At 45.0% G+C, this 20643-nt stretch overlaps 1 protein-coding gene across 1 annotated transcript in view; it reads left to right on the top strand.

The window, feature by feature from the left end:
* The window catches only part of LOC310800114 (CUB and sushi domain-containing protein 3-like), a gene marked incomplete at both ends in the record, with an annotated part of 662783 nt that overhangs the window by 555458 nt on the left and 86682 nt on the right, over window positions 1-20643 (top strand). The window contains 5 exons of the mRNA XM_083662685.1: window positions 1146-1319; window positions 3822-3995; window positions 5636-5809; window positions 9799-9984; window positions 14908-15081. Coding sequence (XP_083518811.1) covers window positions 1146-1319; window positions 3822-3995; window positions 5636-5809; window positions 9799-9984; window positions 14908-15081 — 882 coding nt within the window. The remainder of the gene's footprint in view (window positions 1-1145; window positions 1320-3821; window positions 3996-5635; window positions 5810-9798; window positions 9985-14907; window positions 15082-20643) is intronic.

Below are 20643 nucleotides of genomic sequence, written 5' to 3'. Positions count from 1 at the left end.
ATTCAGCATTATTATCGAGCCATGTCTGAAAACATATCCCCAGGCTCACCTTAGCTGCACTAAACACATAGATTGCAACGTTTTAAAAGACTCCAAGAGAATATTCAGTTCCTCCAGCCCACCTAATCAGCAGCTCGCAACAATACTTTTGATACTTTTCAGCCCTTCCGTCTCAGCCTAAGTGAGATATTGTTTATTGTAGGATGCGACATCAAAAGGTTTCTATTGTACTGTATGGTGCCATGGGAACTCTTCTTTTACAAGCGTAAAGCTTAATTTATACTTATTGTAAAGTGTCGCTCAGCACATGGTCGCAGACAAAGAATAAAGTGTCGCTCATGTTGTTGCATTTATACTTCAGAGGACGTTCGCCTCGGTTCAACGGTCACGTGACACTTGAACGCTATAAGCAGACAGCCAAGAGAAGAGAGGGAACGAAATGCACAGTGAAACCACCTCGGAGGCAAGATGTAACGTACTTGGCTGCAGCCGCATATAAACAACACACAACCACACAACTCACCTCCTCTCTCTCTGGAGAGAGGTCACGAGTTGAAAATCACGTTCTTTGTGATTTTCACGAAGTCATAGCCTACATCAAGGACAGGCTGATCAAAAATAGCGGGGACACGTTCATTCATTTCAATCAAGTGAAAACCAAAACAAGGAAATTAAGCGCGTGCCGTCTATATAGCCAATCAGACTTGCGAGATACTATGACGTAGTCAGCGACACTAGACATTTCACCAGGTAGCAGACACTGCTGCTCGCCAACACTTGAAAGTGTCGACTCAAGTCCTCATTTCTGTCGGCGACCGTTTCAAAAGTGTCGGCAGACGAAGCATAAATTGGGCGTAAGAGCTGCTGTGTAATGGTGAAAGGAGACGCCAGCCAGCGTGATGAAAGATGTCAGGACAAAGGCAAACACCATCATCCCTGTGAAATAGTACAGGTCACTCTTTTGTCACATTAAGGTCGGTGAGATGGGTGTAAATGATGGTGCACTCCCATTCATTCTGATTATCAGCCAACTTATGCTAACTTATGCTCGCTTTCTCACTCTCCACGATGCTCTCTCGCTCACTCTCTCTCTCCTTCTTCTTCTCTCTGACCTCTCTTCCTCTACCTCCTCTTCTTCTCCACAGTCATTTCCTGTGGAGATCTGCCCACTCCCCCTCACGGGAAGAAGATTGGGACCCAAACTACCTTTGGAGCGTCGGCCATTTTCAGTGCCAACCTGGGCTATGTTCTGACCGGCTCTGCTGTCCGAGAGTGTCTGCTGTCGGGCCTCTGGAGCGGCACAGAGAATCAGATCCTGGGTAAGCAGGCACTGAATGACCTGGGTCATGATGTGACCTGGGTCATTCTGTGACCTGGGTCATGCTGTGTGACCTGGGTCATTCTGTGACCTGGGTCATGCTGTGACCTGGGTCATGCTGTGTGACCTGGGTCATTCTGGGACCTGGGTCATTCTGGGACCTGGGTCCTTCTGTGACCTGGATCAAGCGCAGCTGCAGAGCATTTCAGAAACGCTAGACCCTTTTCACGGGGGCCATTTTGTTATCGAAAAGGCAGGGTAAACACAGGTGCAAGCAAAACACTGATGAGGGTTTCCAACGTCCATGATTGTAAGTTGGAAACCCTCATTAGTGTTTTGCTTGCACCTGTGTTTACCCTGCCTTTTTGACACAAAATGACCCCCGTGAAAAGGGTCCTATATGATTTTTTGGGAGTTGAGCCTTCATGCCCGGACTAGAGCCAGATGGGGAAGCATACAGAGGGTGACCTGCCCAAGCATGTACTGTATGTATGACCAATGCCTTTAAAACATTTGGAGAGATTTGAAATACGCTCTGTGTTGTTGAGTCCTGGCAAACGCTCGACGAAGTCATCTTACAGTATATTTCCTTCCTAAGGGTCGGCACACGTCACAGTACTGCAGCCGGAGAAACAAAAGCGAGCTCTTCTGGTAACTGCCTTCGGGCGGTTGGAGCAGGGTAGCGTTACTGTAACAGTACGGCCACCAAGTCAGCACGATTTCCAAAATGTTCGAATGGTGAGAGAAGCCGCTAACGAGTCACGATCGCCCTTAAACCACGAGACGTCTGCCGAGCTCTTCCAGCGCCACTTCAGCTGTTGTGATGGATATCTAAATAAGCAATTGTGCTACTACAGCTTAGCTTAGCGGTGGCTCAGCACGGCGCCACGCTGGGAGAGAGCAATGTGAAAGAATTGCTTGAGCCGGTTTTTCTAACCCACGCAGCAGCAGCAGCGGAACGTGCCGGTTCCTCCGGCACCAGCATTAGTCCATTTTGTCAAGCCCATGGCACCACGCGCTGCTGCATGCTCAGCTCAAGATTGGTTCAGTTTGTTAAATGAAAGGCTTCGCTCTCGTCTAGCGACATGACTGTCAGCCAGGGGACCCCTCGCTATAGTAGCCTACTTCAGCACTGTCTTCACAGGATCTGGCTGCTCTCAAACTGGAGTGTGCTCATAAAACGCTCAGCTGAGTTTGTGGGCGCAGGAGCGAATTAGAGAAATCACACCCACAGTCAGTGGCAATTTCCTGCCTTTAAGTGGCAGCGGAAATCTCAGCAGGGGGATTTATTGTAGCTGAAAGTAATCTGATTTGCATGCATGAGTGTATCGGACAGATTCTGAGGAATTTCACTTGCATCTGTCTACTGTAGATGAGAGAAGCAGCGTCAGTTGATGTGAAGCCAATGTGAATTTACAAATAATAATTCTGAGATAATGAGCTGATGTTCCCAAATCAAATATGTTTTGATAGTCGCAAACATTATTTTTGTTTGCAAGCAGTCCAATTCCAAGAAATCACAATTCTCCTAATTTCATTTCACAATGCGCTTGTCAAAATCTAAATGTATTTCAAACAGAATCACACAATGAAAATTCATTGTAGATGATATAACTTTTTTACAGCAGTAGCCATCACAGTGTGACATTATGCTTCTGTCTTGCAACTATCTGCCGCTGCAGGCGATTATTTCTCAAATGCTATAAAGTACAACTGAAAAGGTATTTTGCAACAAGGAAACTCAAGTGGTTGACTGCGAGATAAAGCGCTTTGCTTTGTACTGTCTCAAAGAAAAGAGGGAAATTGATCTTCTCCTAACTATTTCTCTCAGGGGGGATTTGCAGGGCAACAGCGCATCTAGTGCAGCTGAAACTATTCTCCTCACCACTAAATAGCATCAGAATCAGAATCACTTTTATTGCCACAGTTTGCAAGTTACATACGAGGAATTTGTCTTAGTGTCTGTATGCAGCGTAGCGGTCACATCAATATACAGAGATAAGAAGTAGGAAGATAACTAAAAACAATCAAAAAGTTGCAAGTGCAATCAAATCGAGTAAATATATACAATATGTTCATGAGTGGTGAAGTGTTCTGTGGATGATAAATAATTAATTTACGTTGGATTTACATGAGATTTACAGACTGAGTTAAATAGACGTTAAATAGGCAGTGGATTTACATGAAATTTACAGTCGGAGTCAAATAAGAGTTTACATTGAATGTACATGAAATTTACAGGCTAAGTTAAATAGGCATTAAATGTGCAGGGAATAGCACTATACTATAAGTACCAATACACAGCCAAAGATATGTGTTGAAATAGCCTCTATTGCTGTTGTGCCTGTAAGCGAGCGTGCTGCTGCTGCTGCTGCTGTTTCGGCCAGGGCTCCTTTGCAAAAGAGATGCATGATCTCTGTGGGACTAACCTAGATAAATAAAAGTTCAACAAAATGAGATAATAAACCACGTTGAAAATGCGATCCCCTCCCTCCGTCCACAGCTGGACACTGTGGCGTTCCCGAGCAGATGGTGAACGGGCAGGTGATTGGAGAGAACTTTGGCTACAGAGACACAGTGGTCTACCAGTGCAACCCCGGCTTCAGGCTCATTGGTTCCTCAGTACGGATCTGCCAGCAGGACTACAACTGGTCTGGACAGCTCCCAGCTTGTATCGGTAAGTGCTTTAACACAACTGGTGTGGACAGCTCCCAGCTTGTATCGGTAAGTGCTTTAACACAACTGGTGTGGACAGCTCCCAGCTTGTATCGGTAAGTGCTTTAACACCACTTCTCCACACCGGCTCATATTGAAAGAGAGAGAGAGTGAGTGGTGGGGGTGGGGGGGGGGGGGGGGGGGGTGAGAGTGGTTGTGTGCGTGCTTGTTGTCGCGGGACGAGTTGATAGGTTGAGAGGGATGATAGGTTGAGAGGGAGAGATATGGAGGGGAGTGCGTGCCTGTGTGTGGATTTGTGAGAGAAGAGCAGCTACTTACATGCTCCACTCCTCTTGTTTACATCTGTGGTTCACACTGTAAGCTGCTCACAACAGACATTCTCACCTGTTTTTGGCCGTGCTGCTGTCACTAAAGATAAAGCAATAAAATAACTCAAAACACCTGACGTCAAGTAGTTTTTATTTTCCATTCCAGCCTTTTGTTTCAATTTGACTAGTTATTCACAGAAATGTGTATTTCACAAGGACAAATGGGTTAGTCCCAAACATGATGATTTGAATGCGTCATATATATATATGCGTTATATATATATATATATATATATATATATATATATATATATATATATATGTATATATACATATATATGTATATAATATATATACAGTATATATATATATATATATATATATATATATATACTGTATATATATTATATACATATATATGTATATATACATATATGTATATGTATATATATTCATATCATCAGAATATGATTCAGAACTGAAAGACAATAACGGATAATAATATTGAATAAGCATGTTTAGCATTCTGGAAGCCATCTCATCTACTTCCCCAGACTGTCTCTGTGACCCTCAGGCTGAGGAGCGCTGTAGTCAGTCGATACATATATCCTCTCTGTTGTCATCTTCAATCTCCTCTTCACCTATTGATGTATTGAAATGTGCTGTTGACCCTTTCCCTATGGAGATCATGACTTGTCTCCTAATGAGTTCCCCTGTTGTCCTCTAAGGTTAATGATATGTTAATGATATACCTATGATATGTTAATGATATGTTAATGATATACCTATGATATGTCACACTTTATGTTGCCCATTGACCAGCTGTATTGACCTCTTGCTTGCGGCGTCTGTAGCTCAGGAGGTAGAGCGGGTCGTCACTAATCGCTTTGGATGAAAGAGGTCGGTGGTTCGATTCCCGGCTCCTCCAGTCTGCATGTCGAAGTGTCCTTGGGCAAGACACTCAACCCCAAATTGCTCCCGTTGGTGTGTCAGCACTCTGCGTGGTAGCCTGCCGCCATCGGTGTGTGAATGGGTGAATGTACCTACTGATTGTAAAGCGCTTTGGATAAAAGCGCTATATAAATGCAGGCCATTTACCATTTACCATTTTGCTCTCTCTCCCCCTCCCTCCCTCTCTCTGGCTTTCTCACACACTATATCTCACTCTTTCTCTCTCACTCCTGGCTTTCTTGCATACTGTAAATCTCACTCTTTCACAATCTCTCACTCGCTTTCTCTCTCTCTCCCTGTATATCCCTTCCTCTAACACCCCCCCCCCCCCCCTGCCTTCCCGCCCCCTGCCCCGCGGGCGATGCGGGTCACCCCCCCTCAGCCGTGACATGCGGCCACCCCGGCAGCCCGATCTACGGCCGCACCACGGGCGACGGCTTCAACTACAACGACGTGGTGCGCTTCTTCTGCAACAAAGGCTACATGCTGGAGGGCCCCTCCACAGCCCAGTGCCAGGCCACCCGCCAGTGGAGCCAACAGCCTCCCACATGCAGAGGTAAGTAAGGCTGGTGGCCGGGCTGACCTTCAGTACCAGCAAAACTGAGTTGACCTTCAGTACCAGCAAAACCGAGGTGACAGTGGCGCCGGAACGAGTTTGCAATTAGAGGGACCTTTTTTTTTTTTCTTTCTTTCTTTTCTTTTTTTGCCAGCGCCCTAATGGGCGCCGGCAAGAAGAATTTACGTTTTTTTTTACGTTTGGATGATTTTTAGCCATATTTAGAGGAATATAATTTTAAATTAACATTAGGATTATACTGTAGTGATGTCATTATTCAGTATTTTCTCCTTTTCTCACTCATTTGGTGACCTGATCTCCCTTTAGGTCATTTTACAATTACACTACAACAGACAGCAACACAGGCAGAAACACTGAACTTATTATTATTATTATATTATCACTTCGAAACACAGTGTAAAACTTGTCATCTCAACACAAAAATAAAATAACAATAACCGTATACGATTATAGCAGCCGCCAATGACAACACATTCAAGCCATCCTAAAGTGCATTAGTGAGTGCAGTACAGAGTCCGGGTCTGTCTGTCTCTCAGGTGTAATAATCCCACAACGATCACGGGTTTAACAAGCATCACAGGCTGTGTAAACGGTGTAAAGTTGGCTCTAAGCGTCAGGGGCAGTTGCCCCCTCAGATTTAGATTTTTTTTTTTGGGGGGGGGACCAAATTTTAAGGGGGACAAAATGTCCCCATGTCCCCCTGCTTCCGGTGCCCCTGCGGGGTCACCTTCAGTACCAGCAAAACCCGGGGTGACCTTCAGTACCAGCAACCTGCAAGACAGTTCAAGCATAAAAGCAAATATACCAGAATCAATAACTAGAACGACCACAAGGATTAGGAACCATGATTGGGACTCAATAACCATTTTGCAAAGGACCCAGCCACTGAAAACGATTACAGAGGGAACTTCTCTGTGTATCATGACAACTCAAACTGTTTTAATGTCCCGAGTCCCAGAGCTTCTCTTCTCTCTGTCATTCTAATTCTGTGGCTCAGGTTAACCGCCAGTGAAGCAGCAAGCTGCCAAGCAGCGTTACGCTCTGGCCGCGGTGTTGGACAGTTGGAACGAATTGAAATGGCTCATCTTCCCAGGCAGCACTTTGAGACGGTTCAGCAATCAGCAGCTAGAATGACCTCAAGGATGGAGCAGGCAGCAGATGTATCATGAGCACTCAGGAAGCAGCAGCCGGTGACCAGCCAGGCCCGTGCACAGAGGCACAGACACACACACACACAGCCAGGCCCGTGCACAGAGGCACAGACACACACACACACAGCCAGGCCCGTGCACAGAGGCACAGACACACACACAAGCAGATTGGCTAGAGGAGGAGGCGCTCACGGAGCTCCTGGTTTTGAATGGGAAATGGCCTCTCTCTGTTCTGATTGCGCGGGCAGCCACATCTGAAGTCTGGGCTTCAGGGAGCAGAGGAGTGGAAGCAGGACAACAAGTTAGATTGAGAAGTGTGAGGAGGTGATATGCCCGACAGGGAATTGTCTCTTTACGTGTTTCATGTGCTTTTTCCACCAAGCTGCTGGGAGAGATCTCTTCAGAGGGAGGAGAAGCTTGAAGGATATTTTATTATTAGAAGAACATTTCATTGGGAGTGTCAGATGGTAGCTGTGTTTTAATTTTGTCCCAACTTCTGTGTGCCTAGGTTAGGCTCATTAGTGCGGTTTATTTCTGTGCCAAAGAAACTTTTATTTCTCTTTTATTATTTTTGTTTTTGTTGAGTTTATTATTGTTTTTGACATGTCTTCTAGCTAAAGACTTTACAAAGCTAAATCTCTTTTTCTAGTGTGATGAGAGAGTCTGTCTTTACGCCATCTCAGGCCTCACATACACATCAAATCAGATGACTCAAAAATAATAATACATCATATTTAATCTGTATGGCTGCCACCTCTGGACCAAGTGAGCCAAAGCCAGACTTTTTAAATGATCTCTCCTTGGCATGATTTCTTTAAATGATCTCTCCTTGGCATGATTTCTTTAAATGATCTCTCCTTGGCATGCTTTCTTTAAATTAACTCTCCTTGGCATGATTTCTTTAAATGATCTCTCCTTGGCATGATTTCTTCGCTGGCAGGCAGGCACGTGAAGAGACAGATTTTTCAGCACAATAGAGACAGACATGGTCAAAGATGAAAGGAGCACAACCATATTAAAACTCGCTGTCAAAATAGTTCTGACTGAAATGTCTCACATTACGCCGGCTTTTCCCCACATTTGCACTGTTCATTATTTGCTTTGAACTTAATTTCACACTCATCTACGTTCGTCTGTCCAAAGCATCTTGTGGGGGGGGGAACAGAAAACCCCCCTCCAATCCTGGCGTTCTCCTATGTCGCGTGCATGGTTGCGTGTTGCACAAAAAGATCGTATATACGGAAGATGAACACTCCAACTTACTTCCGTGACAGCTAGATCCACCTTTTTCTTCTCGCAAATTCTCAATGGCTTCCTTGTTTTGCTCAGGAGTACAACAAAACCTTAACTGGCGATTTTTTACATTTGTTGTCTGCGCAGCCCCACCACACAACAGCTTTTAGCTATGTTTAATTCAAGGAAAATGACGCTGGTGTGTGGAAATGAACGGAGCTTTTCCCCTGTGATGGGCGTGGCCTATTTCATGCAGTGTCTCTATGGCAGACTGGCACAGCCTCTAAAGTGGATGCTTGTGAAGACGTGCCAGTCAATGTGTCACAGCTTCTTTTGTTTCCAGAGGCTGCATTGCTATGGAGAATGCTTAATATAGCTTGGCCTCAGTTAGAATAAACAGATACACTGATCAGGTCTTATCACTGATTCTATTATTAACTCATAAGAGAACCTGCTGACAGATAGCGTTTATGCAAATGAGGCTCCAACCAGGGAGAAAAGTGAGATCCTCACTGATGATATTGGCTGGAGTTAATTAGGCAGATGATTGCTGTATGACTATTACTTATTGTCTTGTTTTTCCCCTCGTTGAGCTCATCATTAGCCTCTGAAAAACTATGTTGAGAATTATAATGGTCAATGTAGGAGCCTAAACTCAGTTTGTTGATGTTTGACTAATAAATTACCATGCAATGATTTAAGTTCATGTGGAAAACAGCAGTAATTTCCATGCTTCATCGATTTACAAGGAATTTGAAGGAATATTTATAGGGCAGGCTGATGTGTTTACAGTTTATATTTGCGTTAATTGCTAATAGTTTGATTCCTTGCACTTAGAATGTGCGAATAATTTAAAATGCATAAAAAAGTGCTGTGGCAGTACTGTTGCAATACTGTTGCAATACTGTGGTAGTACTGTGGCAGTACTGTGGTAGTACTGTGGTAGTACTGTGGCAGTACTGTGGCAGTGCTGTGGCGGTACTGCAGCAAAGTGGCCAGACTAATTGAGTAACAACTGTATACCATACTTCATTTTCTGCACTCATCTTTGTGCCATAGCAAGCTACTAGACAATGATGACCTTAATTGTACGATGATTGTATGAAACCATGCCAAGAAATTCATATTCACCTTGGCCCATAGTAAACATTCACAGTCCTGTACATCAATAACTCATTAGCATAATGTATCTCTGAACCCCGAAACAAATTGGTGTGTATGTGTGTGTAACTATTATTATATGAGCATATAATTATGATAAAGAGCACACAAACTATATACTGAACTCACTTTACATTACTATTCCCAAATGGGCACGGACTCCTCTACATAATGATCACTAGACTGCACTCTGTTTTAATTAGTTTGTGCCACTCTGGCATTTTGGCCTTTTTCAGCATGTAGCTCTGCAAGTACAGTAATTGTGTCAATATGCAACTCAGGCAATAATTAGCCTGAGTTGTGCATTTAAAACCTGCAAGATAACATTAAGTGAGAACGTTGTCCTTTATTCTTCCATTCTAATTGAACTAAGTAAATAATGCATGATAGTATAACTGTGTTTTCCCCTCTGTTCTGTCCCAGTGGTGAACTGCACAGACCCAGGCATCCCTGCCAACTCCATACGAGAGAGCAAGATCGAGCACGGCAACTTCACCTTTGGCAGCGTGGTGTTTTACGACTGCAACCCGGGATATTACCTGTTTGGCTCATCAGTGCTGACCTGCCAACCGGCCGGCCACTGGGACAAACCCCTCCCAGAATGCATCGGTACGACGGCTAGTTTTAGTACAACTTTGACCATCAATTGGTGAATCAACTATCGATCTCTATCGATCGATCGATCGATAGATAGATATATCTATATCTATCTGTCTGTCTGTCTGTCTCTGTCTGTCCGCCTGTCTGTCTGTCTGTCTGTCTGTCTGTCTGGCTGTCTCTCTGTCTGTCTGTCTGTCTGCCTGTCTGTCTGCCAGTCTGTCTGTCTGCCTCTCTGTCTGTCTGTCTGTCCGCCTGTCTGTCTCTCTGTCGTCTGTCTGTCTGTCCACCTGTCTGTCTGTCTCTCTGTCTGTCTGTCCGTCTGATCCTGTGTCTGTCTGCCAGTCTGTCTGTCTGCCTCTCTGTCTGTCTGTCCGCCTGTCTGTCTCTCTGTCCGTCTGTCTGTCTGTCTGTCTGTCCGTCTGTCTGTCCGTCTGATCCTGTGTCCGCCTGTCTGTCTGTCTGTCTGTCTGTCTGCCTGCCTGTCTGTCTGTCTGCCTGTCTGCCTGTCCGTCCATCTACTGATCAATGCATCAATCAATCCACTTTAATTTAAGTTGTGCATTTTGGACCAAGAAGCAACGCCAATTAATTAGGAAAGTTTCACTTTCGATCGCCTGTATCCACAACCTTGGTCGTGTCTCCATTAGCTTGGATACTGGGTGAGTTTGAACGGTGCTTTAAGTTGCTGAATGCTGTAGCATCTGTGTAATGCTCGCTGTCCCACTGGCTTATGGTTATGTTGCAGTTTGGCCTAATTGAGGAATGGCCAAAGCGTCATGGGGACCACTCACCACACGGGGACCGCTTGTTCAGGCTGCAGCTAACGACACCTCAAAACAAACCCAGTGCAAATGAGAACCGCAGCCATCGATGAACTGCAAGGCTCATCTGAGGTGATGGTGCACTCCTCGGGTCATCATGCATCATGTCCTGTGTGTGAGGGCAGCCAAAGCAATGACTTCTGAAATGATCTAAAGTTCACCTCTACAGAATGCTATTTCATGAATCATGAATGCTATTTCATGAATGGTATTTCATGAGATACACAGGAGTGTCTTTCTCAAAACGTTTAAACACAGCTGCAGGCTTCAGTTAGCCTGGTAAACCAGCCCGTCACGTGAACTCACATTTAATTTGGTTCTGCGTGACGGTCTGGTCCCAACTCTTCACCCAGTCTTTAGCAGGGGCGGGAGCATGGGCGGGCGTAGTTGCCTTGACAGACAACTCCTTCAGCCAATCAGCGTCGGATCCAGTCAAACCCAAATCCACTCAGGAGAATGGCAAAAACATATTTTCTGCGGTTGCGGCGATACTCCTGTACTTGTTTAATTGTTGTTATTGAAACTATTTCTGCAATAACTGCACTTTATGGCTGTTTTAAACCATAGGTTTAAACTAGACAAACGCTGACATGACTCCTCCAGACGATCAGGCAAGGAGGCGGCCATTACTGTTTTGTTACTGCAGTGCTAGTGGCGTTCCTGATTGGCCAACTTGCGCTGTCAATCACAGTGCAGTCGCTGATTGGCTCTTCCGCTCTGCAGCTTCTGCTAAACCCCCCCTCCCCCCACTGGCTTTGGGGCCAGACCGTCACGCAGAACCAAATGAAATGTGAGTTCACGCCACGTGACGGGCTGGTTTACCAGGCTAGGCTTCAGTGGCACTTTGTGCAGGAACAATCTTTGGGAAAATGACAGAGCTAGCTTAGCATAGCTTAGCTAGCATAGCATAGCTTAGCATAGCTTAGCTTAGCTTAGCATTATGACGCTAAGCGGATGAAACGACAGCTCGCACAAACATACAGAAAGGTCAAGAGTCTGATAACGGAGCCAAGAAAGTCAGGTACTGAATTGTGTTTGGAACCTTGACACATGAGCACAGTGAGCATATATACATCTCGTATTACAGTGAAGCAGTTCTGAACAAGCAGACAGTAAACAGTTTTGTGTTGAAACTATAAACTATAAAACTATATAACTATAAAACCAACTATAAATTGTCTCTGAACTGCCCATCCCTTCAGCATCAGTTTTTCTCAAGCACTTAACAGATGCAGTGAAATAAAGTTGACAGCACGGCGAGGTAGATCGTGGCACAAATCTTTCATTTGGTTTATTGATGAAGCAATAAGCCACTGGAGGTCATACAGTACAGAGACTTTAACCCAGTGCAGAAAAGCCCCTGTTGCCCTTTAAAACTCCATTACCCAGAAGCCCTTGCATGACCATGTGACATTGCCCAAGCATGTTAGTCTGTTCCATCTAACCTCGCGTCACCAGGCTCTTCTCGGCGAGAAAGAGCCTGGCTCCCGCCCACAATTGATTTTGTCACCCTACTGGTTCCGGCCTAGAGCCCGCCCTAGACCGGATGGCAGCGTTTCTAGCTCGTCAACTTTCACGTTAACTTGACAATTTGACCCAAGTATCAGAATCCTCTTTCACCGTTTTGACCGGTGTGTCAGGCGGTGGTGGCGGAGATGCCATATTGCATAAACGTTTTGTTTTATGTAACGCTAGCTTTGTTTTGATCAGACTCTAGTTTAGGTAACATCACCGCGTCAAGCTAACGGCAACAAAGACGTTGTTAGGCGCATTGCCATCCGGTGTTAATTCTGGGTCCTGGGTTTATGCCCCCATGACAAAAGATAAAGGTAAAGTAAGGTAAAGTCCCACTGATTGTCACACAATGTGTGAAATTTGTTCTCCGCATTTGACCCATCCCCTGGGGGAGCGGTGAGCAGCAGCGTGCGCCGCGCTCGGGAATCACATGGTGATTTAACCCCCCAATTCCAACCCTTTGATGCTGAGTGCCAAGCAGGGAGGCAATGGGTCCCATTTTTATAGTCTTTGGTATGACTCGGCCGGGGATCGAACTCACGACCTCCCAGTCTCAGGGCGGACACTCAGACCACAAGGCCACTGAGCCGGGTCAAAAAAAAGCGGGGTGGAAGGTGCCCAGACTAGTTCCATCCCTGTAGCAGTGAGCTACAGGGGTGGAAGGTGCCCAGACTAGTTCCATCCCTGTAGCAGTGAGCCACGTGTCTTGCATCAATCAGTCTGCTTCAGCTTCACCTCATGCAGCATCAAGTCACCTGTTAGCTGCTCAAGTACTTTTCCCCTCCCTTGTTGTGAAGCGTTGGTGTGCGTCTATAAGCATGTGAGTCATGTTGGACTGTATTTTGTGTCCTGTTTATGTTGGGTTTACTAGTTATATAATTAAACTGTCGAATGTCAGCTAATGTTCACCAATTGGTTGAAGCTAATGCTAATCGCGATGCTAATCGTTAAGCTAACGCTAATCGTCAAGCTAATGCTAGCAGCTCTTGCAGGGAGCATTGGGATGGGGATATACTGTAGATTTTATGCTATTTCTGTTGAGTGCAACTTTGTAATGCAAAGCACCATGTTTATGTTATACATTCAGAGTGGGCATTGAGTTAATAATTGTAAATGACTAGCAGGCTGTACTGGGCTAAATGAGAGAGAGATCAATGGACACTATTATGTTGCTTGTGATGAAGCGTCATTTTGTGGAGTTTTCTGGTATTGCAGTTATTTTTCATATTATTATTCCTGTATGCTCCATCTTAACACGTTCACTGCCAATGGCGAGTTGACTCGTCAAACACAATCCAACGGTTCACTGCCAATGACGAGTTGAGACGTCAAAAAAAATTGTTTTTTTTTTTTTGACGGTGGGACGTTGATCTAACCCTTTTACGTCTCCTATAACAGAATTGGAGGTATTGAATGTGTATAATCTATTTTACCGACCCACTGAGTGGCGACATGTCTCTCCACAGTAGAAAGAGGCGAGCCAAAACTGGAGGGAAAAGCGCGAGGAAGCCATTCTCATACAGTAAAATGGATGGCGAAAACGCTTTCACTTTCACGCTGATTGCTGGCGGTGCGGGATTGCAAATTTGCATAATAGATTACGGGTGGAACACACTTTGAAACACGCAGCATAAATATGACCAGAATCGCAAAAGCTTCATCAAAGCTCTCAACCAAAACTCCAAGAAACGAGCGAGTCCATCCAGACTTCCTCAAAGAGCGGCCGCGCAGACAGGCACAGCAGCAGCAAAGCAGTGAGCTGGTGACGCGAGGTTACAGCAGCAGAAACGAGCTTGTGACACGGCCGCTGCAGCCAAGAAGAACACACACGGAGGGAGGAGTTGGAAGCAGAGGGGGGTTTCCTGCTGTTATGGAGGAAATTACTGTTCAAAACTATTGTTTAGATGTCTGACGTCTTACTGATGCCAAAAATGAATGGTTAAAGTGACTGTTCTATCGAATTTCACAAAAAGCCGTTTATCTCAGAATAATTTTTCTGACGCTGAAACCATGCTGTATTCAACTGCTAATGCTTACATAACTACTAACTCTACAAACTAACTCTTTTAGACAGAGAAAGCACACATTCTATTAGTTCTTTTGAGATATTGTGTGTTCACAAAATCTTAGCAGAAAAGAATCCTCGGGTCTTGAAAGATGAGCCAGAATCCTCAAAAAAACCCTCTGGCAGAACCTACCTACAGTAAAAAAAAAAACGGCTGGCAGTGAATGTGTTAACACATTCACTGCCAGCCGTTTTTTTTTTACTGTAGGTAGCTTGCGTGTTTTCTTTCAATACAACATTGGATGAAAAAGAAGACCGCAAATGTTCGATAAACCCCTGACTTTGAATCGATAATGAATTGAAGTTATTCATCTGCCAAGGCACTTTTTGAACAATGTGGTGGCTCAGCTTCACAGAGTCGCTATGAGTGATTTTCGATTAGCACATAAATATTTATGCAGTGGCAGCTGAGCATCCAGAGGGTGCTTTTACAACAGAAGCATCCATTTTATAAAGTGTGCTACAGCATTCTCCATGCGTCTATGCATTGATATTCTCACTCTCTCTCCCTACTCCCTGTCTGTCATCCAGAGGTGGACTGCAGCCACCCGGGCTCCCCTCCTCATGGACTCATGGTCGGGGAGAAGTTCACCTTTGGCTCCACGGTGCGCTACTCCTGCTCTGGAGACAACCTGCTCATAGGAGACTCATCACTCACCTGTCAGCTCAACGGACACTGGAGTGCTCCACTGCCACACTGCTCGGGTAAGCAAGCACACACGCCAACACACACACACACACACAGACACACACACGCACGCACACACACACACACGCACGCACACACACACGCGCACACACACACGTGCACACACACACACGCACGCACGCACACACACACACACACACACACACATTTCAGTCCGGTTTTCGGCAGCACCATAGCACGGAAACAGCTCTTCTGAAAGTCTTAAATTACATTTTATTGCATGCGAATGAGGGTGACTGCTCTGTTTTAGTTGTATTGGATTTAAGTGCAGCATTTGACACTGTCGATCATGAAGTCCTACTTGATAGACTTGAGAACTGGGTGGGGGTCTCTGGCTCAGCTCTTGAATGGTTCAGGTCATACTTGTCTGACATAAATTTTAATGTTGCAATTGGTGAGCATGTGTCTTCAAATGCCTCACTGACCTGTGGGGTGCCCCAAGGTTCAATTTTGGGGCCTATCTTATTTGGCCTATATATGCTCCCCCTGGGCCACATAATTCACAGTTTTAATATCTCCTACCATTGTTACGCAGACGACACACAGCTGTACATCTCTGTTAAAAATAACCATCAAAATAACCTCAATCTATTGCAAGACTGCCTATCCGCTATTCAATCATGGATGGCCCATAACTTCCTCCAGCTGAACTCGGACAAAACTGAAGTCCTCTCCTCATCATTACTCCCAACCATAAGCCCAATTCTATCAGTCTACATCTCGGTCCTCTAGCCAGTAACATCACCTCTCATTCCAGAAACCTCGGAGTCATATTCGATTCACACCTCAAATTTGACAAACATCTAAACTCCGTGGTTCAGGCATGCTATTTTCAGCTAAGGAACATCCGAGAACTCCGCCCGGTTCTACAATCCCATGATATGGAAAAGCTTATACATGCTTTTATCTCTACCCACCTTGACTATTGTAATTCTCCCCCAAACTTCTCTGAATCGCCTGCAGATTGTGCAAAATGCAGCAGCAAGGGTGCTCACCAGGACTTCACATCGCTCCCACATTACTCCCGTCTTGGCCTCTCTACACTGGTTACCCATCAAATTTCGAATTGATTTTAAAATACTTTTAATTACTTACAAGGCCTTACATGGCCTGGCCCCTAGCTATATTAGTGACCTGTTAATCCCCCACACACCAGCAAGATCCCTTAGATCATCAAACCTAGGGCTTCTCTCTGTCCCTAGGACAAATTTGAAAAGGAAAGGTGACCTTGCCTTCTTTGCGGTGGCCCCAAAACTCTGGAACAGGCTTCAAACTCTGGAACAGGCTTCAAACTCTGGAACAGGCTTCAAACTCTGGAACAGGCTTCAAACTCTGGAACAGGCTTCAAACTCTGGAACAGGCTTCCCGCTGCCGTCAGAAATTCCACCTCAGTTGAAAGTTTTGAAAGGCACCTAAAAACGCACCTTTTCTCTGCTGCTCTCTCTGTCCCTGTGGTGTGATTACACTGCACTTTAAATCATGTTGAAATCATGTTGTATTTCTATTGTACAGCACTTTGTGGCCATGGTCTTGAAAAGTGCTATATAAATAAACTTTTACTTACTTACACACACGCGAACACACACACACACACACACACACACACACACACACACACACACACACACACACACACACACACACAGTAGAAACACATTTATGGTTTTGGTCTCTACTGTATAGTTTTTTGTCACCTTTCATTCCAGCTGTACGGAGGAGGAGAAAGCAGACTATAATAACTTTATAATATAATAATGGGGTTAGGGTTATAATGGGGTTAGGGTCATATTATTAACTGTAACGGAGGAGGAGAAAGCAGACTATGGGCCCTACCTACTCAGTTCCCCTATGGGCCCTACCTACTTAAAAATCAAAATTAACCAAAAAACTTTGAATATATTCGAACATTTTGCGGCCAATTAAAGTTCGTTCAAACTTTATTTGGGGAAAAAGTGACAGCCCTAGTCTGCTATCACACTTTGATCAGTCCACTCGATAGCATTGAACCAACATGAGGTTTTAGTGTCACGCTGCTCTGGTCAGCGTGGCAGCACACACGGTGGAGCCAATTCAGCCCTTACAGCTCTTTTCCAAACAGAGAACTACATCAAGCATGTGAAACCTGGATGATGGCTGCACACCTGCAACGGCTCCAGCTGCTTCTTTGCTCAGCTCCAGTCACGATGCAGATATACCGCACATAACAAGCCAGTCCCTTTTGATCACCCTGGTGCGTAAATTCCCCAGCTACTCAAAGCAGCTTCAGCGTTTCTGCTTTCAGAGCGGAGCCACACCTAACCCTAACCCTAACCCTAACCCTAACCCTAACCCTAACCCTAACCCTAACCCTAACCCTCTCGTGGCTCGTTTGGTCTAACTTAGTTTTTGGCTGGTGGAGCACTAAGTGCTGGAACAGCACACTGATGTTGGACCAGTGTCACATGACCTACATCATAACCTTCATCCTGCTCCCAAAGTACCCATGTTTTTTAATTCACTTCAGTGAAATACCAAATCAATGTAGTGGGAGATAACCCGATGAAGATTTACACTCTGTGCAAACAAAAGTTTTGCGCTTAACTTTTTGTGTCCTGTGCCTCCGTGCACTTAGTGACAGACTCTCCGCTGAACATTTCACTGAACACCAGAAGGGGCAAAGGAGAAACTGAGTCTTATATTTCTGCAGAGCTCCCAGCTTTTCTCCCTTAATCCCCTCTGTGCTACTTAAGTATTCCTGATCATTTTGAGTGGAATCTCCTTACTGCTCGTCTGCTCCGCTCGCTTCCTTCAACTCGCTCACCCACAAGTCATGTTCCTACACACAGTTACATGTTCGTACACACAGTTACATGTTCATACACACAGTTACATGTTCGTACACACAGTTACATGACAGGGTTTTCTTTCTTTAGTCCACTCACCTTCTGCCAGCAGAACTCATGTCAAGTAGACTGTTTTACACAGTTCAGGAGACAGGGATTCAGTCCCTGGACATGGACAGTAGGGACATTTGAACAGTAGGGACATGTAGACAGTAGGTACATATGGACAGTAGGGACATGTGGACATGAGCAGTAGGTAGGCTACATGTGGACAGTAGGGACATCTGGACATGGACAGTAGGTAGGCTACATGTGGACAGTAGGGACATCTGGACATGGACAGTAGGTAGGCTACATGTGGACAGTAGGGACATCTGGACATGGACAGTAGGTAGGCTACATGTGGACAGTAGGGACATCTGGACATGGACAGTAGGGACATGTGGACCGTAGGGACATCTGGACATGGACAGTAGGGACATGTGGACAGTAGGGACATCTGGACATGGACAGTAGGTAGGCTACATGTGGACAGTAGGGACATCTGAACATGGACAGTAGGGACATTTGGACAGTAGGGATATTTGGACATGGACAGTAGGGACATGTGGGCAGTACGGACATCTGGACATGGACAGTAGGGACATCTGGACAGTAGGGACATCTAGACATGGACAGTTAGGACATTTGGACAGTAGGGATATCTGGACATGGACAGTAGGGACATGTGGACAGTAGGGACATGTGGACAGTAGGGACATCTGGCCATGCACAGTAGGTAGGCTACATGTGGACAGTAGAGACATCTGGACATGGACAGTAGGGAAATTTGGACAGTAGGGATATCTGGACATGTACAGTAGGGACATGTGGACAGTAGGGACATCTAGACATGGGCAGTAGGGACATGTGGACAGTAGGGACATGTGGACAGTAGGGACATGTGGACATGGGCAGTAGGTAGGCTACATGTGGACAGTAGGGACATCTGGACATGGACAGTAGGGATATCTGGATATGGACAGTAGGGACATGTGGACAGTAGGGACATGTGGACAGTAGGGACATGTGGACATGGGCAGTAGGTAGGCTACATGTGGATAGTAGTGCTGCAACTATCGATTATTTTAGTAATCGAGTATTCTACCGAATAATCCATCGATTAATCGAGTAATCGGATAAGAACCCTTTTTTGTGTTTTCAAAGGCTTATCGTAAATATACACCAAAAAATAAGATAAATCTCTTCAAATAAACAACTACATTAGTTTCTTTCTTAGAAAAAACAACATTTTTATTTTTAAATTGCATAGAACTGGCAGTGGCACCATTCATCTTTTTCACCCGTCCTTACAAAGCTGTCCATAGTACGCTGTGATCCGCTGAAAAAGAGGTGAAATAATAATTAATATTGATATTTATTAGGTAAGTTCATAACAAAACTGGAGAATGCGCATTTACACAACCTAGACCTGTTGCCTATTATTGACACAAATATCAGAATAGCAAGATAACAGGTCAGGTGGTGTAATAATTGGAGCCTAAAATGCACCAATTAAATAGTTGTTTGCAATCATCATGAGAAGAGTCGACCGGTCTAGGGTGTGTAAATGTACATTCTCCACACACACACTCTTTCTCTCTCACACACACTCACTCTCTCTTTCTCTCTCACACACCAACAGGCTAGTGTGATCTCTCACACACACACACACACACACACACACACACACACACACACACACACACACAACGCTGTTAAATTAGCCGCTAACATTAACGTTAGGTTGAGCTTTGTATTTCTCACAGAAAACGGCAAGCCACATCAAAAAAATGCAGCGTGAATGCAGTTACTAATAGTCATATTGGCAACGTGGCAAGCCAGCAGCACAACTACTACTAGTCTTAATATCAAGTAGCAATCATTAGCATACATTTACATTAGCATTGTGTATAGTTAACGTTAGTAACGTTACCTTGCTCCTCTCGACGTAGATGCGCTGGTGGATGCGTAGACTGGATGTTTACGGTTCAGGTGCTGAAGCATTGACGAGGTACTGTTGTGATATGCAAGTATCGTCTTGCACACCACTGAGTTTGTGTCCTTTTTCAGCGTGAAATGGTCCCACACTTAGACAGTTTCGGTCGCTTTGTCGGCCCTGGTTCTTCCCTTCCCGGCTCCTCCTGTCTGCTTTCTCCGCCGCCTCGTTCCATTTTGCGGGGTCCGCTCGCTATACAGTAGCTGCTCTCTGGTCTGTCTGCGATCATGTGTCCTCGCGTGTTTACACGGGAAGAGCGCTGTGCCACACCAGTAAGCGTCCGTGAGAAACAGTCTCTAATCTCTAAATGCCGCGTCGAGGCGAATCATTTTGGCCTCGATCATTTTAATTATTCGAGTTATTCGAGGTACTCGAGGAATCATGACAGCCCTAGTGGACAGTAGGGACATCTGGACATGGACAGTAGGGACATGTGGTTGCAGAAGCAAGCGACTATCTCTGGCCACCAGACTATCTCTGGTCGTGTTTTGGTATTTGTTCTCCTGAGTTGTGCAGAACTGACACAGTGGTGTGGTGGGGAGTTGTATAAGCCTGCATAATGCTCCGCTGTGTATAATTACTGTTTATAGGCCTGAAATTATAGCCACAGAATCTAATAAAACATGTAAATGTAGTGTCTTTGAAGCATGTTTTTACTGTGTTATCATCTTGTCTTTCAAAGCAATTTGGCATCAATT

The sequence above is a fragment of the Poromitra crassiceps genome, assembly GCF_964638095.1.
Source record: "Poromitra crassiceps genome assembly, chromosome: 29".
NCBI classification, from domain to species: domain Eukaryota; kingdom Metazoa; phylum Chordata; class Actinopteri; order Beryciformes; family Melamphaidae; genus Poromitra; species Poromitra crassiceps.
This window is presented reverse-complemented; position numbering and strand designations above follow the sequence as displayed.